We start from the raw sequence: 25,949 nt of genomic DNA on the forward strand, positions 1-25,949 counted from the left end.
TAACTCACTTTTTTACGCTGATTTCAGAAATGTTATTTGTTTTTTTCCTATCAGTACCATTTTTTTTACAAATTACTTAAGTTGATGTCATGAGTTGTATTATTGAATGTATTAAGTTAGGAGTAAATTAACTCAAACTATCTAGAAACCTGCCATGTGATCAACGATCGCCAGTATGGATTCCATCAGTGTCGATTCTCTGGTGATATTCTGGATTATGTTACCCTCTGTGGACAAATTCAATGGAAAAGTTTGGCAAAACTCAAGCAGTTGCTCTTGAGATTTCAAAGGTTTTTCATTGTGTTTGGCATAAAGGTCTTCTAAATAAGCTTCCATCTTATGGTTTGCTAACTGATTTTTGTATTTGGGTGCCCAGTTTTCTCTTTGACCATTCACTGTGGTAATGGCAGATTGCTCCCTGTCTTCTAACTTCTCCACTAATGCTGGTTTTCCCCAAGGTTCGGTTCTTTCTACCACTCTTTTCTTCTTGTATATTAATGACCTTCTTCCATTGACTAGAAATCCTATCCATAGTTTTGCTGATGATAACACATTGCATTCCACTTTACAGTGAGAAACCTTACCTTGCACAAACTTTGGCACCTCCGTAGCCAGGTGAGAAGGAGCAGCAGTGCACAGCACGCTTCTTGATTAGATCGGGGTTCAAGCCCGACACCACCAAATACGGAGGATGCGGAAAGGTCAGGGAATGACCACTGCATATCCCGGAGCAATATGGCCTTAGTTGCTAATGCTCCTAAAAACCAAATAACAAACAACAACAACTTGCACAAACAGCTTCATCAAATATTCACTACCAATTCCTTAAATGCTGATCTCCAGGTAATTCTCCAGTGGGGCAACAATAACATAGTTGATTTCAATCCTTCTAAAACTCAGGCCTGTCTTATATCTCGCAAAAAGGATTCTTCTGTTCCTATGCTTATCTTTGAAGACACTATTCTTAATGAACTATTTCTGTGCAAGATCATATATGTCTGTTGGGGGTTACTCTGACTTCTAATCTCCCTTGGCATAAGAACATTAGAAATACTGCTTCCCCTGCATCTATAAAACTGGATTTTCTCTTTCGCTCTTGTCATTACCTTTTTTCCAAACAGCCGTTCACTCCGTACAAATTGCAAATCTGCTCTACCATGGAATATTGTACCCACATCTGGGATGGTGCCCCCAAAACTTCTCTCAGGCTTCTAGATTCCATTCAAAAGAGGGCAGTTAGGTTAATTAATGACTCATCTCTAAACTCCCTGTCTCATAGACATTCTATTTTTGCTGCATGCCTTTTCTTCTGAATTGTTTTCTATAATTCCCCCTTCCACTCTCTCTCTCTCTCTCTCTTCCAAAGCAGTCTACACATGTGCTGCAACCAGTCAACATCCTTTTACTGTCCAACTATGCCATTTGCAATTCTCATAATTTGGCAGGAGCCTACAAACCACTGTGATGACTGTTACTTTTGCTTGGTTAATGTAGAGGGATACAATGCAAAGCGTAAGAAGGGTGTTGTGTATAATAATATTCCATCTGCCATTAGACCAGTCCCACATGGAGATAACCTTCTGTTTAGATGCTCTCCACTTATATTGGAGAATGTAGCAGCAGAGAGTGCTGAAAGTGAAGCTCAAGTCTACACACCTGGAAACATTCAGTCCAGCCCTCAACTGTTTTCACAGTATGAACTCAATGATCTGGTAGGAGATTTAAATTTATCAAAGGAATCTGCAGAACTCTTTGGTTCTAAACTTAAGTCAAAAAACCTTCTAGCACATGGGACATTTTTCTTATGGTACAGCCAAAGAACGAGAACTAGTCTTCTACCTTTCTGAAGGCAATACTATTCTTAATGAACTATTTAGTTACAATCCTACACAGTGGAGACTTTTTCTTGGCTCATAGGTGTGTAGCTCCTTCCAAAATGGAAAAAAAAAAAAAAAAAACTCTGTGAATTCAACTCTGTGCATTTGAAAGAAACATATGAGAACTTGAAGAAGTTGTTGACAAATATTAAGCATGAAGAACATGGTTGGTTGTTCTGTGCTGACTTTAAAGTGATAGGCATGTTACTTGGACAGCAATCTGGCTAGACAAAAATGCATTGCTTTTTGTGTGAGTGGGAGAGTCAGGCAAGGAGTAGGCACTGAGATGTCAAGCTCTGGCCAAAGAGGGACAGTTTGGTGCCTGGATCAAAGGACATAGTTCAAAAACCACTGGTAGGCCCCAAAACTCTCCTCCTTACACCCTTGCATATTAAACTGGGTTTGATGAAATATTTTATGAAAACTTTACCTCAGGAAGGGCCCTGCTTAAACTACCTATAAACTAAATTCCCAACAGATGCTGAAACAAGGTATTTTGTTGGACCTCAAATTTGCAAACTGATGAGGGAGTGATATTTGGAAGAACTATGAATAAAAGAGAAAAACAGGCATGGATTGAGGTTTGTCGTTGATAACTTCTTAGGGCACATCAAGAATACAGTGGAAAATATGCTGGCAAACTTCATGAAGCTGGACTGCAATGTGAATGTCAAGGTACATTTTTTACACTCCCACATCAACTACTTCCCAGAAAATCTAGGAAGGATTAGTAAAGAACGGGGCGAGAGGTTTAACCAAGACTGTCAACATGATGGCTGACTATTGCTGGATGCTGAAGAGGGAGGACTGTAGAGTAGAAGGATATACAAGAAAATCAAAGACCCATCGTAGATCAGTTTTTAAAATGAGAGGTGAGTGTTTAGTAGACTTTTTACCACACTGCCCTTTTTAATAGTGTTTGAAACATGTATTTAAATATAATCTGGTAAAAGTAGCATTTCGTTATAATTTTTAAGGACAAATTCTGCCAAATTAATAAAAATTTGTGAAAAATCAAATTTTCTTTTGTGATTTTTGAAGAAACCTGATGTGACAAAAAAAATGAAGTCATTTTTGAAATCAGAATTATAAAATGATTTAGAAACACCCTTCTCTGAAAAAAGAAAGAATGCACTCAAAACTTATGTCAGTATTATTATGTTTATTTCTGAATTGGAAATAGATACATAATGGTGTCAAATGTTTTATGGTATTTTCTTATTGTTTCTGCAGTGACTGCAAAGAAAGTAACTAAGGGTTATTATTATGGAATTCTTAATTTTTTTAAGTAGAATTAAACATTTTAGTAAATCAAACTAAGATCTAATTTGAAGAATTTTGTTTTAAGGTTAATTTTTATACAGTAAATAACAATAACACGCAAACACTTGCCAAATGTCTTTGCAATATCATCATCACAAAAGACCACAAGAACTTGATGATTTGTTTGGTTTAGTCTCATTTGCCCTAATCTTAGAAGCGCTAATGGTCACTTGCTCTAATGAATGCTTGCCATAATTGTGTATGCTGCAATGAACGCTTGCAATAATGGTGATCTGCTCTGATTGCATCCCAACAATAAGGGAGAGGTACTACTTTCAGTTGTCCTAAGCAAGTATATAATTGCATACCTGAAATCCCTTTCATTTTAATGACCCTTTACAGGGGGGGGGGGAGTTAGGATTACAATTGGCTATTTGTTATTTGGTTTTTAGGAGCATTAGCAACTAAGGCCATATTGCTCAGGGTATATGCGGTAGTCATTTCCTGACCTTTCGCATCCTCCGTATTTGGTGGTCACGGGTTCGAACCCCGGTCTAATCAAGAAGCGTGTGCTACGCACTGCTGCTCCTGCCCACCTGGCTACGGAGGCGCCTTACAATTGGCATACATCGAGGAACAAACTGTCAGAAAGTTAGTGAAGTCAATGGTGGGATTGGCATTTGTTTATTTAGATGAACAAGAGGAAGCTTGGGAAGGAATCATTGCAGAATGTCCACCACCAGAACATCCTTCATATGTAAAGTGTGTGTATTTTACTAATATGTATGTGTAATATCTATGTGTATTTTACAAATACATGTATCGAAACAAATTGGATTGGGCCCACTGCTTGCTTTCAGGCATCATTATGGAATCATCATGCTAATTTTGGTCCTTGGACAATAAATCATGTGGAAGGATGGCATTATGCTTTAAATAAATCTGTGGGGCACCATCATGTTAATATTATTATTATTATAATTAGCTTTATGGTGCAAGGAAAGTCTGAGGCTTTTGCTGCACCAGCCAAAAAAAAATTTGAGTTACCCCAGACAGAGAGAGAAATAGAAGGGAATCACCAAGAAAGAGAAAAATGATGATATCCAGCTTAGGACCCTGGATGTGCCAAGCCCATACTCACCAGATGTGAGCCCCTGGTGCCAAATATACGGAAGATGATTACCCATTTAAAAAAACAACACGCTAACTTTAAGAGTATATTAGGATTAGCAAATATTGGAAATCTTCCACTTCATAAAAACGAGGGCATTAATAAGAAATTAATAAAATTAACAGCAGACAGACAAAACAGGGACATCAATTTACACACTTTTGTGCAAGTAGTTGGTTACTTTCTTCCATTAAATTATTAGTATAATTTAAACTTTATTAATTTAATGTACAAGTTAGTGCATTTGCATCATTTCTGTACAAAACCAACTACGTAAGTAGTTATAAATTGGCATCATTAAGTATACAACCCCAGGGGCTCACATCTAGTAAGTATGGGCTCGGCACACCCAGGGTCCTAAGCTGGATATCATCATTTTTCTCTTTCTTGGTGATTCCCTTCTACTTCTCTCTCACAGGGTAACACAGAAATTTTTTTTGGCTGGTGCAGCATAAGCCTCAGGCTTCCTTGCACCATATGGCTAATAATAATAATATCTCATATTGCGAATACCTTCACAATGAGTTGCCATTGTATTGCACTACTTCGAATAAGTAACAATAATCTTCTCTTATGATGAAGCGTTACTTATTCGAGGTAGTTCAATACCATGGCAACTCGTTGTGAAGGTATTCACAATGTGAGATATACTTAATGATGCCAATTTATAACTACTTATGTACAGAAATGATGCAAATGCACTAACTTGTACATTAGTTAAACTATTTACGTAACCTGAAACTTTATTAATTTGTATTTGTATTTTAAACTTGTGCTTATTTCTTTATTTGAAATCAAAACATTTATACATAAAGAAAAATAAAAAATTGTTTATTAACTAAACAATTTTTTTATTACTGTATTTTTATTTTGATCTTATTTTTTTCATTCTGTTTTTGAAGTCTATTTTTATTGCTCCAAAAAAATAGGATACAGTTACATACACACAATAGGGACATAGAGCATATACTTTTATAACAAGTGGGGTAACACCAATTGGTTTAAGGGTGAAACATACATATACTGTGGTTTACTTTTTAATGATGTCACCAACAGACTAATAATAGAAAGTGTTTTAATACGAAGATGGGATATCATTACTCATCATCGGAAGTACTTAAAACAGTTACGTCATTTTAGAGAAATGTCAAAATTTTTTTATATTTAAGTGAAACTTGGATAAATGAGCATTCTAAACAATGCCAGTGGCATAACAATACTTTCATCAATATTGTGATCAATAACACATTCAAGATATGTAAACCGCCTGAGGTTTACTCTATGAGCATTCCCCAATTGCTTATATTTATGCCCCCGCCACAGATTTTATGTCCTACTCATTTTAACATCAAAGGTTGAAAAAATACCTAATGGAAAAGGTTGACATAAGGGTGAATTCCTACAAAATATGAGTTATTTCGATCTGTACTAACTCTGATAATTACCATGATGAAATAAAAAAAAAAAGGATTCAAAATTTAGTTCCAATCACAATTGTTACCAAATATTTCAGTCATCATTATTATTATTAACTATATGGTGCAAGGAAGCCTGAGGCTTATGCTGCACCAGCCAAAAAAAAAATTCCAAAGTTACCCTAAGAGAGAGAGAAGTAGAAAGGAATCACCAAGAAAGAGAAGAATGATGATATCCAGCTCAGGACCATGGGTTTGCCAAGCCCATACTCATACGACAACATACCAAGACAAACTTCCAAAGACATCATTAAGCTTTAAAAAAATTCATGTTTTATTAGAGATAATTAAAAAAATTATATTATTTTGTTAAATTATTTGTTAATAAACTAATAAAACAAAAATGTTAATTTTCTTAAAAATCAAACATGACAAAATTTAGGATCATATTCACATTGAGCACAAAAAAACATAGAATTTCTCATTATAACTAATTTTATTATGAGAACAAAAATTTTTAAATTTGATAGCCAGTGTATTCAAAGTGAAAATGAGTGTTACTAAGTCCAGTCTTCACTCAGCATCAGAAGGTAAAGATCAAGCTGCCCCTTAAACTTCACCAGACTGTCAACCTTAGCCACCCAGGAGGTTGTGGCGCCTCTGTAGCCAGGTGGGCAGGAGCAGCAGTGCGTAGCACACGCTTCTTGATTAGACCGGGGTTCGAGCCCGTGATCACCAAATACGGATGCGGAAAGGTCAGGGAATGACCACCACATATCCCCGGAGTAATATGGCCTTAGTTGAAAATTAAGCATCTGAAATTCATTGATAAAATCAAACACTTACTTTTGGGCTAAGCTGTAAATCAGAATAAAACAAAATTTTAATGAAAGCTTATTCCATGTACATAAACTAACCTCAACACAAGCAAACAAAACTAATAAAAGTGAATACAAGCTATAAACAAAAATGAAGCATTGCTTCTAATAGCCCAGAGTTCAATCAATGACTGACAGAATTAATTTCATGTGCCTTTAAATTTTTCATCACTTTTGTATGTCAACTGTTTAAGAATGACCACCAACATGGATTACGGCACATCACTTGGGTGCTTTCTGAATGCTTATATGAGTAACAGCACATCACTTATAATATCATCTCACGCTTGAATAAATCAGATGCAGCAAACATGTTAAAAGGGTTAAGTTTCCAACAGATCTATCTAAATTAAATGCTGATGCCATGTTCACCCTTTCTCAAATTGAAAAATACAAGGTAGCATAAATTCAAAATTGAAAAGGATGGTTGCAAAACAGATGTGCATTCATTCGGCCAAAGGGTAATCAATTGTTAGAATAAACTGCCACCTAATGTGGGGATGGATATTGCGAATAAAGGAAGGTTTGGTCAAATTATTGGAAGGAAGGAGAAAAAATTTTTTTTTTTAATGATGCTATCATACTGCCAGTACTAACAGACATTATGGGAATACTGTTCTAACTTGTGGCACATGCAACAGAAGGTTGAAATCACTCTTTTCACCTAACCATAATATGCAATAAGTTTGGAAAAAATTTTTCTTCAGCTTTGCTAAAATGACCACATACAACTATATTTAAAAATGCACAAATATAACAAATGCTTTATTAGCAAACATACTGTAAATACACAATTAAATTAATAAAGAAATACTGTGCATTTGATTACATTTTTTTGAAATATTGCTTCATTGACTGCACCTTAAAATTAACAAAAATTCAATGAATTCGTTTTATTATATATTATTCGTAACTGTCAATCATATTTTGATGGACCTGATTATACCAATTTCTACAGTCAACTAAGATGGAGTTGATAATTGCCATCTCCATCTTTCAATATAATGTATGGAAGCAGTTCTTTATAAACTTTTATCTTATCCTGAGAATTAACAAGAACTCAAGCAATTTAAATAACTACCAATACAAAGCATTTGAATATTTTGTCCATAGCTGTCTACAATTTATTACGACACCACCACTTTTTTGTCATTTTCTTAAAATTTTAATTCTTAACTTTTTTTTTTAATCTCCACTGGATTAATTAAATTTGTGTGAGGGGAACAATAATGTTGTCAAATTTCGCTTAAGCCGTTTTCATAACGTCTTAGGCATAACTCAAAGGGTGGATGACCTTTTAAATATGCGATGGTAATGAATTTCAAAAACTATACAAAAAAAATAACGTATACACAATTGCCAATGATTATGATTTCGAAGTATGCAAAATCATGAAATTTTACTTATTCAATTTAAAATTAAGCTGTAACGTGAATTATGAGGTTAACAACTTGAATATAAAATTGTTAAAAATAGTATAATTTAATAGTTCGCACATTAAGCATGTCAAAGATGTTTTTTAATTTAAAAATGTAATGTTTTTATAAATTTCATATTATTTACTCTCCCCTATAAGTGCATTTTGGACTATTCCGCGAGTCAGAAATGTGTTCTCACTAAGCTGCATTAAATTTAAAGTAATACCAGCCGCTTTAGTATACATTAAAACAATAAATCCAGAGTACATACTTGCATGGAGTTTGAATTTAAATTCTCTGAAAAACACAAACTTCTTTAAACGTTACAGCATACCACCTACAAGAAACTAGACAACATCCTACCTCTCACACAGAAGGCGGTTCCGCCATGACTTGAACCACACATGCGCAACATGATTGCTCGTTGCTTAAGAGATCCCATGTACTTGCGATTCTTTGATTTTCGCGATATTTCCGCACATTAAAACCTTATTTACCATCTGGATAGGCTAATATTCATATAATGACAGTTTTGTATATATCATATAATTTATGAAAATGATAGGACATCGCTGCTAGCGAACTATCTTGAATAGCGTAATGAGTTCCTTTCGTTAACCTGATTCCCTGTTCAATGTCGTTCAGGGTGATTCATGCTTGTATAGGATTCTGCAGTAAAATGTCGACTTTGTTAACATAGTGTTTTGACAAATTATATGTCATTGTTCGATACTGATTTTGGAAGGTTTAAGAGAAAGATGTCGGGAATTGTGCAGAATGAAAAGAAACCACCTTCTCTTGAGGCAGGTTAGTATATACTTAGTACAAAGCGATGTTTTGTAGAGTTCAACATTTGTCCAGTGCTAACGTACTAACGACTGATTGCTTGTTTGCAGAATTGTACCTACTCATCGCAAAATATTTGACTGCGGGGCCCTGTAAAAGGAGTGCAGAGGTAAGAAACAGTTTCTGAGGATATTATACGTTGTAATGTTATGTACATTATCTGACAGTTTGTTTCCTTTTTTACAGATTTTGAAGCAAGAAATCGAGGAACATGGGGTGAGTTGCTCATACACTTCTGCTATGTATAGCACCTCGTGCACTGCACGTGGTCTATTTAGACACCAAAACATAGCCGGTTTGTTAGATGCGCATGTTTCTGATGCTTGTTTTCACACTATGTGAACTATCATGTGTGAAAAAATGGATTTTTTAAAAAATATATTTTTTTATAGCTGTTGTCGAAACGACTTGATTGGCTTGGAAATGAACATCGACGAAGTTTTTTTGAGCTGGTAAGTCAAAAAGTTTTATTTATTTTTAAAATAAAGTACTTTACTACTATAACGCATTGGTATGTATGGTACTGATTTCAGATTGTAAAGTAAATGTAAGAATCCCAGTGATGTTCAATTGGAAAGCTTTTTCGTAAAAAATACTTGAAAATTGGCTAAAATAAGCTTTTCTCTTGTCCGAAATAACGTTTTCCTCTTGGTATGTCCATGGTATTAACATAAGAAACCTGCATCTCATATATGACGTCAAGCATATGTAATAAGGATGGTGACCAATCAGCTTATTTCCAGCTTCCTGCTCCTAACGTTATCTTGTTGAAAACGATGGGCGTATTACCGTGCCATCTAGTGTTAATATTGGTTACTATGTAGAAATTTACTTAGAATTACTTGACAGCGTGGCAGCTCACGTGATTCATGAGTACCTGACGTACACAAAGACAACTTGTATGGCAGATTTAAAAACAAAAAAAAAAAAAAAAAAAAACTTTATAATTTTCGAGTATTACAGATCGTTTTCAGGAAGCATTAATTCTCTCTCATAGAAACATAAACATTATTAGGACACGATATTGGTGTAGAGTTCATTATTTGCAAATTACTTAAAAATTTCGTAGAACTAGGTCCGCGAATGGCAGAACAGGAAATAAAGTTTACCAAGGCTGATTACACATAGCAAAAATATGCATACCGAGCGAGAGACGCACCTTTAAAAATATATTACTAGTACATATTTTGAACTAATATTTTTACGAATTAAAAATTAAAGTCATAAAATAAAAAATTAAATTTTGTTATGACTGGATTGTTCTGTGCCTGTTTGTGGGGCCATATTTTGAGGCATTAAAATGTAACCGATTAACCCAATTAATATCTTGAATGTATAAAAACAAGTGATGATTTACCTCTTTCAGAGATTTATTTAAATGCAGCTTTAGTTTGAAATAATGTGTATTGTTTTGATTTTTAGTTTTACAATTTAGCAGAAAGAAAATTTTTTTTTTAAAAATATCTACACTGTCTCACACAGAATTCTCCCATTATTATTGTCAGTATTTCTGAATTCTACAAAAATAAAGTTAACCAGTAACAAGGCATTTACTGGAAGGTGGCACATAAAAACAATAATTTTTTTGTTCATACTCTGGAATGCCCATATAAAGTCAGAGGAGTTTACAAGAGCATCATATTTAGCAGCCATGTGGGCTAGAACTGTTTCCTGCTATACCTGAAACACATGTACTACTGTATCCTTATGTTTTACTACTACTCAACTATAGTAGCCATGTATATATTTAGGGCACACTATAATTTTTTGAGAAAACCTAGTTTTATCATGTCTGTTTCAGATTGCCATAACAAAACAAACCAAGGAGCAATTAGTTTCAATCTCTACATTTTGTTAAAAAAAAAAAAAATTTCCATGCTAATTGAAGACAGCTTCTTACTATTTCAACTTGTCTCAAGTTACATGTTAAACTTTTTATTATTGAGCCCACATATAGATTAATTTTCAGCTTTTCTAAAAAAGTTGAGAGCGAGCAAATGACTGTTCTCCCCCTGTTATCAATTATGCCTTACGTCTAGGCATCTCTTTTATTGCCCGTGTTGTGACTTGGCTTGGCAACAGTGGCTTCTTTTGAGGTTGGCATGAAAGTCATCATTACAGTTATATAATGGGAAAATATAATTCCCATTCCACTTTCTTGGAAACTTACCTGATTTAAAGTCTTGTTTTATGCCATTGATGCTACTAGTTTCTGGGACCTTCTCAGCATAGCAGAATGATAGAATTTTCATAAAGCTTGCATGATACTTTGTGATAATAATATACAGCACTGGGCAACCAGTGCAACTCTAAGCTATATTTATTTTCACAAATGTTAACCAGGCATCAACTATCATCTTTGAAATTAGATTCAGTCGCCACTGCAAAATGCTGTATTCAAAAGCAAAACATGATGATGATTCCAAATATGAGACATATTACCATTTCAGAATTTCATCTATTATGAATGTATGATTGCAAGAACATTCAAATTCAGACAGAAATTTTAACTATCATAAATTGCCCACATATAAAAACAATAATAAAACAAAAAAAGATAAATTAAATAAAAATTCTGTGTCAGGATTTATTATAAAAATTAATTGCAGAAATAATCAGCCTGTAGCTGTCAGAACATGAGGAATAAATTTAGATTGTAGTTTATGCACTGAAGTTGATGGACACAGGTGCTTGCACTGGAAGTTGTGCCTGTATGCTGCCACAAAAAGTGCATAGTCCATTGTTAGCTGTTGCAGGTTATATCAGCTATTACAGTTTAATCATATAATTGCATATATAAAATTTATAAAAATTTTATTTAGAATCTGTAGAAGCATTGCATGCAAGTATAAATTAAATGAGAATATATTATCTGGTTTAGAGAACAGCTCTCTCAGAACTTTCTATTATTTAGCAGTTCATTCCCATCTCTGAGTAACACAATCGTAATTAATATTTATAGTAGGATTCAGATATTATATGAATAAATTCTGTATTACTTCCATTATAGTTCAAGATGTAAAATCGTGTGATTTTGGGTGTTTTTTTTTTTTTTTTTTATGTATATTATGATAAAAATTATTCTTTATTACGTGTTAGTTAAGTCCAACAATGATTTTAATTAACATGTCAATATGTGTAAATAAACACAAGTTTCATGATTTAAGTTGTTAACTCAAATTCTAGTAATAGTTTAAATAAACATTCTTAATTTTAATAAGAATATATATATATATATATATATATATATATATATATATATATATATATATATATATATATATAATAATCTTATAATTTATTCTTAAATTCATATATACATTTTTGCATATCACAGATATATATATATATATATATATATTAAGTTTAACAAATTATAATGAAAGAAATAAGAAGAAAAATAAAATTAGTATTGCGAACATCAATGGTAGCAATTATGCATATTCCACCAAATGCTGCATAAAATAAATTAAAATGTATGCCAGTAGCATGGCAAACCAGTAGAGTGAAAAAATAAACTAAACCAATGAAACAATACAAAAGAAAAGAGGGGGAGGGGAAGTAATAAATAAAGGGTACTGTAGAAGGAACGCTCCTAATATAATTTATAAAAGCCTAAATATGCGAAATAACCAAAAATAATTTTGAAATCCAATTAATTAAAATTTAATGGCGCTTCCTTGCTGGCACCAGGTCTGAATTATGTGAAATATCACGAAAGATGAAGATGTAAACTATCTACAATACTGGACCAAATGAACTAAAAATAAAATAGACTGACCATTATGCCCCATCTTGACATAGGATTTTTTTTTTTTTTTTTTTTGATTTGGTAGTTGTTGGCGCATCGGCTTCTGTGGCCATATTGCACCTCCCAAGGTTTTTGCAGTACTTTGATCCAAGCCCGAGGCGGGAATCGAACCTGCGACCTTTGGGTTGCCGGTCAGGTACTTTTACCCACTCGGCTAGCCCGGTTGGCTTGACATAGGACCACAAGGCCAATAATAGTCAAGGAATCAATGCATTTCAAATGTTAGACAAATCCGCACAAAAACAAAACGATCCAAAGATCGGACCATCAATGCAATGGATTTCAATAACAGTGGTCCTTATGCCATGGAAAAATAATAAGAAAGAAGGCCAAGCACTTGCATGGCAAAACTGTACCACTGACAGAAATGACTGTTGAACTAAAATATATAGGAAAAAATTGGGCTATAGAGGGCAGTACGAGCGCAGCATTAGCATATTGTCTCACTACTACCATGTGAAATATATTGTAAAGTTTAACTAATTGATATATATATAAATATAAATGGGTTTTCAATGTAACTCTTTAAAAGAAAAATTTAGAGTCATATAGAAAAGAGGTAAACAGCAGATGAAATGGTTTCGATGAAAGCAAGATTAATAAATTAGGTATGACAGATGCACCTAAAAGCTCAAAGCATCATTAAAGGATGCAAGAGTATATGTAACATGTATTGAATTAAATTAAGTAAGTATAAATGAATGTGAAAGTTACACAAGGTGCCAGTAACTATAAGGGTGAGGAAAGTAGAAAAAGAAGAGTAGTAGATTAGTGAAAGGTGAAAGAATGTTAATATCCTAGAGGTTATGATGAATTAAGTAAATTATGGGCTGAATTGCCAAGCCAATATAAAATTAGTACAACAAAATATTAATAAAATGTAAATAAAAATGAAAATGGTATAGCTGTCATAAGATATGAAGGAAACAATTTTAGTAAATGGTCTAATATAGGTAATGCAAAAAAATACTTGATCTGATGTCAGCAGAAATAAATATTGATACATGATCAGGTATTTCATCAGGGGACTACATGGTCAGGTGTAGTCCCTGATAAAATAGCCGATCATGTATCAATATTTATTTCTGCTGACATCAGATCAAGTATTTTTTTGTATTACCTATATTAGACCTTTTACTAAAATTGTTTCCCTCATATCTTATGATGGCTATACCATTTTTATTAGCATTTTGTTAATATTTTGTTGTACTAATTTTACTTTACAGTTCTCCCACTTTATATTGGCTTGGCAATTCAGCCCATAATTTACTTAATTCATCATAACCTCTAGGATATTAACATTCTTTCACTAATCTACTATTCTTCTTTTTCTACTTTCCTCACCCTTATAGTTATCACACCTTGTGTAATTTTCACATCCATTTATACTTACTTAATTTAATTTAATATTAATACATATTTTATATGCATATTATAATATCCAGTTTATTTAACTTTCTGGTTTTATCTGTTTTTACTCTTTAGTATAATCTCTTATATTAATCTGCTTTATTAGTTTAAATTGTCATATTAACTTATTTTCTAGAGTAGCTTTATATTCCTAGTTACGATACTTAGTTTAAAGTTTAACTTAGACAGAGATTTTGTAGATATTACTTAGTATCGGTAACGGTATCAAATCCACGTGTCACAAACCAAATTTTTTTTTTAACCAAATTTAGTCGATTTATTAACCAACTGTTATATCAAATTATCTTCTATAAGTAGATTATAGACCTAGTCAGGATCCTTAGTTTATTCTAAATTGAGATAGCGAGATTTGGAAGCTAATCAATACTTACGAGTCCGTAGAAATACCGTTCGTGAATTCCCGCCATTTTTACACGATAGCATAAGCTTAGTGTCGTATAGTGCATAATATAATATTGTCAATTAATCAGTAAATCTATTAATCTTGATAAACTTTATTGTCAATTAAATTGTACTTTTAACTCTATATATATATATATATATATATATATATATATATATATATATATATATATATATATATATATATATATATAACGACTTAATCGTAACAAATAATTAATACATAACTATAGTGGTACACGTGATACGGAAGTTGTATAAAGGGAACTCGTAGGAAACACTAGATACCGAAAAAATATATATATAACATAACTGTTTTGGGATATAACTTAAGGATTTAATTTTTGTTTTGAATTTTATTGAATTAAATCGGAATCATGACTCTGACCAGAGCAGCAAAGCAAAAGGCTCAAGCTAATGGGAGTGCTGTGGTTCAGGGGAGAACTGAGGGGGGGGCAGTTGCCCTCTGAATCACAGTCTATTAAAATGCACTGTTTGCTTGATGTTTGCGGAGCAGTCGGGTACGGGACATGATACTGCCAAGGGGGATGTCTTTGTGTGTGCACGATGTAAGGAGTGCAAGGAAATCAGGCGACAACTCAGCGTTGTTATGGGCCTTTATGAGAGCTTGAAGGACAGGGTGGATGCCCTCGAAGGAAATAAATTGAGGGGCCCATCAAGCTCTCAGCTGCCCACATCAACGCCAGAGCTTGCACTTGGTCATCAGGCAACACAGAAGCAGCCCCCTAGGCAGAATGCGCTGGTCCCACAGGAACTAGTAGTTGTTGGTGACTCTATTGTCAGGGAAACGGGGAACATACTTTGTAAAAAGGATAGGTGGAATAGGACCAGGGTATGTCTGCCAGGGGCAAAGGTTGATGACGTTGTAGAGCGGATATCATCTTTTAAGGGCACAAAAGGTGATATAGTTGTACACGTTGGCACTAATGATATTAAGAGTAGGAGACCGGCGGAATTACTTAGCAAGTACAGGTCACTGTTGAAAAAAAGCCGTGAATTAGGGTTGAACTTGAAAGTGTCTGCAATTCTGCCCAGACACGATAGGAGGGAGTATATGATGAGAGCCTTGTCGATCAATTCGGCCCTGGAGGGATTGTGCAAGGCTCAAGGGGTAGAATTTTTTTCAGCCTGGACTGTACTTGTTAACAGGAGAGATTGCTTCTACAGGGATGGGATACACTTAAATAGAAAGGGTGCAAGAATTTTTGCTGATGCTGTCGAGGCAGTGTTAGGTGGGTCGGAAAACTGCTAGTTGGGGGGGATACAAGGACTAATAGATTAACAGTAGCCAGTGGCAGAGGTGGAAGTGATTCTTGCACTGCTTCTATTGAAATGAGCAGAAGTCTGAAAAACAAGATGCAGGATATTTCAGAGACTGCTGGTAGTCATTGCGGTACAAGTAAACACATGGGTTGTGTTAGGGTAGCTAAGAATAGAAACAGGTGCATGTATACCTGCGTGTACACCAATGCTAGGATTTTGGTAAATAAATTTGATGAATTTGAGGTATTGCTCAAAACATCAAAGGCAGATATTGTTGGGATATCAGAGACGTGGTGTCACACAGATATAAGTAATGCGGAACTGGAATTTGGGGAATACAATGTGTATAGAAAGGATAGACAGGACACGAGGGGAGGAGGGGTTATGCTATTAATTAAGAAACACATAAAGATATTGTTGGGATATCAGAGACGTGGTGTCACACAGATATAAGTAATGCGGAACTGGAATTTGGGGAATATCAGAGACGTGGTGTCACACAGATATAAGTAATGCGGAACTGGAATTTGGGGAATACAATGACGGGAATACAATATCAGAGACGTGGTGTCACACAGATATAAGTAATGCGGAACTGGAATTTGGGGATATCAGAGACGTGGTGTCACACAGATATAAGTAATGCGGAACTGGAATTTGGGGAATACAATGTGTATAGAAAGGATAGACAGGACAGGAGGGGAGGAGGGGTTATGCTATTAATTAAGAAACACATAAAGTCCAAGGAAGTGAAACCAGTCGACATCGATGGACAGGGCAGTGTCGAGTCAGTTTGGTGTGACATAAGCATAGGGAAATCAAAATTGAGAGTAGGAGTGTGCTATAGGCCTAATGACTCTGATGAGTATAATAAGATATTGTTAAATTAATAAGAGGAGTTTACCTCAATATAGTACGTGGAACACTTCCGTATACGGAAGTGTTCCACGTACTATATTGAGGTAAACTCCTCTTATTAATTTACTAATATCATTATCAACGTAGAACATATTGAGTATTACAGCTCTGATTCATACTATCTAATAAGATATTGTACAGGGAAATAGAGTGGGCCAGTAAATCAGAGAGTCTTATAATGGGGGACTTTAATTTCCCAGATATTGACTGGAATTTGTGGATTGGTCACTCGCACACTAGCAAGGCTTTTGTGGATTTATTGGATGATTGTTTTCTACATCAGCATGTTCGTGAGGCAACAAGAGGGAGCAATACTCTTGATCTGATTATCAGTAGTGATTCTTCATGCATTAAGAACCTGCAGATAAATGAACCACTAGGTGGCAGTGATCACAGTGTGTTGAAGTGGGATTTACTCAAGGAGGTAACTACCATCAGAGGTAAAGGGAAGGGTTTTTGTTTTCGTAAAGGCGACTATGATGGTCTGAGACAGTATTTAAATTCTATACAGTGGGACCAACTGATGATGTTACCAACAGCAAACTCAAAATGGGAAGCATTCAAGGAACTAATCTTGGAGGCTACCAGGCTTTACATACCAATTAAGAAATATTGTTCAAGGTTTAGGCCTAAATGGTTGTCAGATGAACTAATGAGACATGTGGCAGAGAAGAAAAATGCATGGGATACATACAAATTAATGGGTGACATGGAAGCCTATGATAGATATAAGTTGGTCTGTAACCAAGTCACAAAGGAGATTAGGCAGGCAAAGGCAGACTATGAAAAATCCTTGGCAAAGGATGCAAAGAAAAACAGAAAAGAGTTCTTTACATACTTGAACTCGAAAAGGAAAGGGATGAATCAGATTGGTCCACTGGATATTGATGGTTCAACAGTTGAGGATCCTGCTCAGGTGGCTAACAATCTAAACGAGTATTTTGCATGTACATTCACGCATGAGGAGTTATTCAGGAAGGAGAATGATGTAGGTAAAGTAAACATTGGCAGTGAGCTGGATGATTTTCTAATAACTGAGAGGAAAGTGGAGGAGAGATTGTTGAGGATAAACATGAAAAAGGCACCTGGGGTGGATGGGATCTATCCAGTTATATTAAAGGAAGCAGCAAAGGAAGTATGCAAACCCCTAGCCATAATTATGAGAGCTTCTTTGGACTCAGGGGAGGTGCCCATAGACTGGAGATGTGCAAATGTAACCCCAATTCACAAAGGAGGATCAAAGGCTGACACAAGTAATTATAGACCTGTTAGTTTAACTTCTGTTCCAGGTAAATTAATGGAGGCACTGGTTAAAGAAGCACTGCAGGATCATCTAGACAAGAATTCAGTTATAGCTCAGACGCAGCATGGTTTTGTTAAGGGCAGGTCTTGCCTGACCAATTTGATTGGATACTATGATGTAGTCACAAAAGAACTGGATGCGGGGAATAACTTTGATATTATATATTTGGATCTTAGAAAGGCTTTTGATACTGTTGCACATGGAAGACTGCTGCACAAATTGGAGCAGTGTGGCATTGGAGGAAAATTGCTGCTATGGATAAGGGGATGGTTGAGTGGCAGAAGACAGAGAGTGGTAATCAATGGACACTGCTCAACGTGGACTAATGTTATTAGTGGAGTTCCTCAAGGTTCAGTGTTGGGTCCGTTGTTGTTTTCGGTGTTTATGAATGATATTGATGATGGGATATCAAGTTTAATGTCCAAGTTTGCAGATGATACAAAGGTTGGCAGGGTCGTTAAGGACAATACTGACGCTATGCTGCTTCAACAGGATCTGGAAAGGTTGAACAGATGGGCTGAGAGGTGGCAAATGAGGTTTAACATCGACAAATGTAAAGTGCTGCATATGGGAAACAGTAACCCCAGAGCAACGTATCAACTCTGCGGTACTACACTGACAGTGGTGGAGAATGAAAAGGACCTGGGGGTAATTGTGCAGGCAGATATGAAGTTCTCTGAGCAGTGCAGACGAGCTGCAAGAGTAGCTCATGGTGTCTTGTCAATGATATACAGGAATTTTTCTAGCAGGGATAAGGAGGTGATTATTCCCTTGTATAAGGCAATGGTTAGGCCACATCTTGAGTACTGTATACAGGTCTGGAGGCCTCATTTCAAGAAGGATGTAGAGCTGCTGGAACGGGTACAGAGAAGGGCAACAAGATTAGTAAATGGAACAAAGGGTTGCTCTTACGAAGAAAGGCTTAAGTTCTGCAAATTACAGAGTCTGGAGACTAGGCACCGGCGAGGTGATCTGATAGAGGTGTATAAGGCTTTGAATGGTTTGAGCATGCTCAATGCCAATGGGATTCTTCATCTTTCTCAGAATAATCACCTCAGAGGGCATAAATTCAAATTCAGGAAGGACGGATGTCGGATAGATGTGCGGAAATTTGCCTTTGGCCAGCGGGTGGTTGGTTGGTGGAACCGACTTCCATCACTTGTTGTTGAAGTTGATAGCCTAAACAAATTTAAAGCTCAACTGGACAGGTATTTCGAACGAACGGAGGGGTGAAATGGGAGTGTGTTTTTTTTTTTTTTCTTTGGCTGATGCTGAATAAGCTTGCTTTCTTGCATCATATGCCTCTGCTAATGCTAATGCTAATTATATATATATATATATTTATTAATTTTTTTGTAACTATTTCTATGCCTTTTTGATAATATTTTCATGTATCCTGTTTGCAGTAATCACCATTTCAGATACTGTTGAAATTTTAATTAAGAGCTTAAATAATCTGTTGGGGAAAAGTTAATTGATATAGTGCTCTTGATTGGAATACATAAAAAGTACATAATTTATAAATTTTATAACCATAGTTGTCATTATGAATTATAAAATATTTAAAACCAGTAGTTATATTATATTATTGCATAATAGCAAAGATGGTTTTATTCAAACATATATTGGTTCCTCTCAGGGACCCTCTTCAGTGAACAGTGTAATATTTTTTTAACAAAAATTAATAAGGAAATTGGCTGGTACTGAGTTTGCTATAAATCTACTATAACAAAGAACCTGTATTCCTGTCCTTGGAAGTCTGGGAAATAGAAGAGAAGGAAGACAGCCCTAGTAGATATGGAATGATCTGTTAGTGTTTTTGCTATCCTAGCAGATTTCCTGGAGGTTATTTGTGAAGGGAATACAGTTAAAAGGAGGATTTTTCAGGTGGGAGGTATATTGTGGTATGAGGGTATCCTCATACAAACTAATAATATGAATAATTATAATTATGGATATTAAGAAAAAACTTCATAATTTATTTGTTATCCTTTAGTTTTGGATGATATTGTAATTAAAAAAAAAGCAGTTGTAGATTACATAAATAAATTATAAATAAATTTTCTGTTTACAAGAACTAGGTTGGTGAACGTTATGGAAGCAGTTGTCAATAATTAATTGCATTGTAGTGACTGCAATTGCCTCACCCTTTTCTTCCATTGGCTCGAATAAATATCACTAGGAGGAAAACTTTTTTAATGTATTGAGAGATGATAGTTACAAATCTTGCCATCAGAAGGCCAAATATATGCAGTTCCATCTACATTGGTGTTTAAAAAGCAAGGAAATGTTTCTTCCGCATTGTGGTGTTTGGACTGTCACTATCATGTTGCAGTGTTTCCACAAGGTGAAGCGGCACCTCCGTAGCCAAGTGGGCAGGAGCAGCAGTGAGTAGCACACTCTTCTTGATTAGACCAGGGTTCGAGCCCGTGACCACCAAATACGGAGGATGCGGAAAGGTCAGGGAATGACCACCGCATATCCTTGGAGCAATATGGCCTTAGTTGCTAATGCTCCTAAAAACCAAATAACAAACAAACAACAAGGTGAAGCATTACTAGTTTGACTTTACTATAAAAACAGGTGTAGTGTTATAAGTGTTCATTCTGCTCTGTGTGACATTCACAGAAAAGATAATCACTGGGAATTTTTCCAATTCTTAATTCTGCATTCACCAAACCTGACCCTTCTCCCCATCATACATTTAGAAATAGAACCCTGTTCTTTACATTCTCTTATGCTACATGAAATCTTGCATGCAGCAAAAAGTTTATGTGGAATCATAAACCTTGTGCCATCTCTTCTGACATTCTTTAGATGAGTATCAACAACAGGGGCACACCCATGGGGGTGGCTTTTGGCTTTTAGATCTCCATCCCCCTGTCTAAAGTGACGATAAAAACGAACAACTGAGTAATTTTCAGTAAGTCAAAGCAGCAACTCTGACCCTGATGCAGAAGCTTAGCTGCTCAGTTCACTGAACATTTTGGTGCATCCACTGCATACTGTTTTCAAAGATGCAGTCATACATTGTGGTGTGTAGCCACTACGTTCACAGTAAAAAAAAAATCACTGTGATTTTTGGGGTGGGAGTGATTTTGCATGAATAAAATTACATAAGCAACCCTTGCATGGCAAAACATAATGAATACTGCAACTGCTGCAAAATTAAGTGGGGACTGTTATACTATGTGGCTTAAATGCAAATCAATGTTCTATGAAAACAAAACCTGTTATCCTTAAAGCTTTGGGAGTGCTAAATCTCTCAAGCTGATTGTTTTAGCTTAAAAATCTTCTATATTGATTTCCATGCTGTTTTTTTATATTTGTTTGAGCAAAATTTCTGTTGTTTTAATCCATGCATTTTTCTTTCATTACATCTGAGTTTAGGAACAAGAGGAAGTGTGAAATTATGAAATACATTAAAACTAACTTAAGCTGTTCCTCCCAGTAGATTTTATAGTGTAAAATATAAAATCGTTTTGGCCCATTATATTGTCCATAATTGTTTTTTTTCGTAAAAAAAAATTCCTCACATAACAATATTTCCCATGTAAACTACTTCGGCCTTTCAAGTATTTTACAAAATAAAGTAGTAGTAGTAATAATTGAGGAATGTGATGCAAAAAAGCAAGCTTATGTAGCATTGGCCCCAAAAAAAAAAAAAAAAAAAACCCTCCTTCCATTCAGTTAATGACTATTCAAAAGTTTGCATCCCTTTCCCCATTCATGCTCAAATAATCCACTCTCTAAAGCTGTTTATTCTAAATTGAGACCACTAAGCGTTTTTTCCACGTCATCAGGAAATCACTGAAATCTTATAAATCAAGGTGACCAAATGCCCTGCTTTTTCCTGCATTGTCCCAATTTTGAATGTTTTAAGTGTGATCATGAAACTCCCCCCCCAAGAGGGAAATAAAAAAATGGCAGTTTATGGCAAAACATTAATTTCACAATGGACATTAGCAAAGGCAAAATCTATACCTCAGTGAGCAGACTCAGTTACTGCAATAGTTTTGAAGGTGTGGACCACAAGGTATTCTGTTCTCTTCTTGCAGTATATTGTTCAATTAGACAAATTTTTATAAACAACAGTAGTTACCTGCAAGTAATCTTGTAATCAATTACTCTAGATGTTCAGATTTTCCTCCCCATCTCACCTTAATTAGAGATGCAATAAAAAATGCATCAGTATAACATTAATTGCACACAGGGCATTTGCAGAACTAAATATCTGGTTCTGGTGGGGGGGGGGAATCAGCTACCCTATATTGTAAGTTACAATATATATTGTTATAACAGCAGTATGTCACAGCCATAAAGGCATAATGCAAAGTGTTCATGAATTGAGGAGCAGTTTGTATATTTTTATAGGTTGCTGCTACCGACCATAATTGCTGTTCTCCATAATTAGGCGCCTCCGTAGCCAGGTGGGAAGGAGCAGCAGTGCGTAGCACACGCTTCTTGATTAGACCGGGGTTCGAGCCCGTCACCACCAAATACGGAGGATGCGGAAAGGTCAGGGAATGACCACCGCATATCCCGGAGCAATATGGCCTTAGTTGCTAATGCTCCTAAAAACCAAATAACATCTCCATAATTATGCTGTAGGAGTATAAAATCACTTGTTTGTAACCAAAAGCAGTGCATCCTTTGAGTGGGGGGGGGGTCTCATATTCTAATCCCAGATGTAACCCAACTGTATTACACTATTTTATAGGGAAAATGCTTTCTAAAATATCAGTTTTTCCATAAATACTTTAATCACATAATTCAAGGCAGGCAAAGAGCTTTTTTTTTTTTAACCTTTGCATTGGCCCACTCGGCGATGCCGAGACATTATGTAGTTAAGTTGTTCCTTATTTTATATTTATACACTGTACCATAAATTGGATTCCCTATAAACATACCTTATATTATCTTAAAATGTGAGATCATTTTAAGATATTGACACTTCAAAATTTTATTTTTCGAAGTATATGAAATTCTTTAATAATTTTACTTTAAAGTTTAGCATTATTTCCATTTAAAATGTTTAACTCATTTTGTCCACTGATGGCAAAATAGTAAACCTGAAAGGGGAAAAAAATGTGCAAAAATAAAATTTGCTTATAAAAATGCTTACTTAATAGATTGTTTTTAGTCATTGTGTATTGTATTCATGTTAAAAATTGGTAAAAACTGTTAAATTTTATTTTTGGCTACAATGTGCTTCACTTATAACAGGTATTTTGGTTGTCTCACAGCATCCACATTATGCTGAGGTTGCACTTATGATTTTGGTAATTTGACATGACAGCTAACACTATCATAATACGCTAAGTGGCCACTTTATTGGCATACCTGCCTAATAGTTGGTAGGCTCCCTGTATGCTCAAAATAGCCTGGATTCTTCATGGAATGAATTCAGTGCGGTGTTGTAATTGTGCCACAGGGATACTGATCTGTGTTGACTTAATTGCTTTTTTGAGATGCTCTGAATTGAGGTCAGTAACTGGGGAGGCCACCAAAGAATTCACTCTTGTGACCTGGCACGATATTCTGTTTGTAAGAACCCACTTGTAAATGGATATACTGCAACCATGAAGGGATGCACCTGATCAGAAACAGTTTCTAGATAACTTGTGGGCTAAGATAAAGAAAGGCAACACGAGAACGACGAGAAACGTTGGAAAACTTACGCGGAAAATTAGTTTCCCGACACCGGACTCTAGCACTGCTCGCTCGGTAAACAGACGGTAGGTGTTATCGGTCTGGAGCCGAAATCGAGAAGGGTATATTGATTGACAGGTAGGCGTGGCAAACGATGAAATGATTAGTGGTGGGCGCAACAGATGACAAGCTACTGTGTAGTCATTGGTTGGCATTATAATGTGTATTTATGAGTAAAGAATGGTGCATAATAGTTTTGTGATGAACGGTAAACAGGTAATAGTGGCAATGAATCTTTTAAAGATGGAAGAAATTTGTAAGGAAAATAAAATGTTGGTTGATTTTTTGATGAAAACTAAATTAATAAAAGTTTTGTTATGTTCATTTTTATGTTCTTCATTATGTTTTTTTCTCATTATTAAAAGCAGATTTTTGGAGTTCATGAGTGTTTTTACTATATTGTTGATTTAGGTTTGGTTACGAAAAAAGCAAAAGGTTTCTTTATTTTCCGTTATATTTCGTAACCTGACCTTAAATGGTAGGTTAGGAAATAGAAAAGGTTTCCTTATATTTCGTGACCTAACCTTAAGTGTAGGTTAGGAAATAATAGGAAAAGAAAGAGAGATTCTTTATATATATATAGTAAATAGCTGTTGAGGTGTTGATTGACGTTCTGATATGTGTGTATCCGGATGCGTATCTTTAAAAATAAAAGTACAGTAATAAAAAATTAATATTTTGTTAATAAACAATTTATGCGCTAGTCCACCCACGATTCTAAAGAAAAAAAGGTTAGGTTACCCCCTCCATTTTTGGAGGGGATTCAAGCTCCCATGGGATTCAAGTGGAGGTAACCTGACCTTTTTTAACCATTATGGAAGGCGTTCATTGGGGCATGTGCGATTAGGGCAAGTTACCATTAGTGCTTCTGAGTCATACTAAACCGATGTTATCGTGTGTTGTGTTTGCGCACCAATCAGCACATCGTTTGTCACTCCTACCTGTCAATCAGTATATCATTCTTGACTTTGCTCCAGACCGATAACACTTACCGTCTGCTTACTGAGCGAGCAGCGCTAGAGTACTGTATCGGGGAAACTAATTTTCTGCGTTAGTTATCCGACGTTTCTCATCGTTCGCGTGTTGACTTTCTTTACCTTCGCCAACCTGTGATATCCAAATGTTGCACCACCAGTATCAAGGGATCCACCATGCATCGCAAAACTCTCACCATGCTATTATGCCACCATCACAAGCAAACCTGCATTATTGATGCCTAACAGGATGGGCTCAGCAAGTTATCATTAACTATTAATGTATAACTTGCTGTTTGGCTATATTCTGGTCCTCCCCAGCAGCATGAAGCAGCAGAAACCAGGATTCATCAGATGTGGCAATAGTTTTACAATACTCGTGGCGATGGTGTTCCTAAAACCACTGTAACCATACCATCTTGTTTTTTTGCTGACAGAAATGGAATCTGGTTTAGTCATCAATTGTGATATTCATCCAGGGGCATTTCATCTGCCCCATCCAGAGGCATTTCAAAAGTGCACAATGAGTTGTGTTTTTTGAAATACCTCTTTAGTTGCCAATTTTGTACTGAGTTATATTATTGACTATCACCTTTCTGTAACCCTACACAAGTTTTTTTGGGCTTCTCACATGATCAAGCTGCAAGTTCGACCAGTAATTCTTACTGATTTGTACACGCATGGTATCCCTGCTTATCTGTCACCTGATTATATAAAGTGGCATGAATGTGTGATGCTGTTACTGGCGTGCTCCATTTCATGAAAAGGATGTGTAACTAATAAAGTGCTCACTATAGACAACAAACACACACATGTTACATCAATGCGAACTGTATATTTGCTTGCTCATACTACTTTATTGGCATTGTGGTGTATTATTTGTGTGCCTAGAATGATTGCGGTAAGAGGAAGCATTTTATAGTTATAAAAATATAGAGCATCAAAAATTCTATTTTCTCCTCTTTTGGATTGGTTTTACGAAATGAGCAAGGAGGTCGGCTCATACAGTTCTGTCAAGGGGAGAGCATGATAATAGCAAACTCATGGTTTAAACTTCCCACCAGACAGTTCTATACTTGGAAATTCCCCCAAGACAAACCAGGGACTATAGTTAGAAATCAGATTGACTTCATACTGATAAGCATTTTAGAAATAGTCTCTAAGGCGGCAAACCTACCCTGGTGCGGATGCTGATTCTGATCATAACTTATTAACAGCTACTATCAAGATGAGGTTGAGATCCATT

General features: G+C 35.5%; 2 protein-coding genes across 2 annotated transcripts in view; one reads left to right on the forward strand and one right to left on the reverse strand.

Annotated features, from left to right (window-relative positions):
- Positions 1–8,478, reverse strand: part of LOC150081309 (dehydrodolichyl diphosphate synthase complex subunit DHDDS-like) — a 131,318-nt gene extending 122,840 nt beyond the window's left edge. Inside the window, exon 1 of the mRNA XM_090380157.1 lies at positions 8,386–8,478. Coding sequence (XP_090236283.1) covers positions 8,386–8,464 — 79 coding nt within the window. The 5' untranslated portion in view covers positions 8,465–8,478. The remainder of the gene's footprint in view (positions 1–8,385) is intronic.
- A 221-nt stretch (positions 8,479–8,699) lies between these two features.
- Positions 8,700–25,949, forward strand: part of BRWD3 (bromodomain and WD repeat-containing protein) — a 279,424-nt gene continuing 262,174 nt past the window's right edge. Inside the window, exons 1-4 of the mRNA XM_090380158.1 lie at positions 8,700–8,829; positions 8,919–8,977; positions 9,055–9,084; positions 9,261–9,320. Of these exons, the coding sequence (XP_090236284.1) occupies positions 8,781–8,829; positions 8,919–8,977; positions 9,055–9,084; positions 9,261–9,320 (198 nt within the window). The 5' untranslated portion in view covers positions 8,700–8,780. The remainder of the gene's footprint in view (positions 8,830–8,918; positions 8,978–9,054; positions 9,085–9,260; positions 9,321–25,949) is intronic.

The sequence above is a fragment of the Mastigoproctus giganteus genome, chromosome 8, assembly GCF_048544385.1.
Source record: "Mastigoproctus giganteus isolate SK-2022 chromosome 8, ASM4854438v1, whole genome shotgun sequence".
NCBI classification, from domain to species: Eukaryota; Metazoa; Arthropoda; class Arachnida; order Uropygi; family Thelyphonidae; genus Mastigoproctus; species Mastigoproctus giganteus.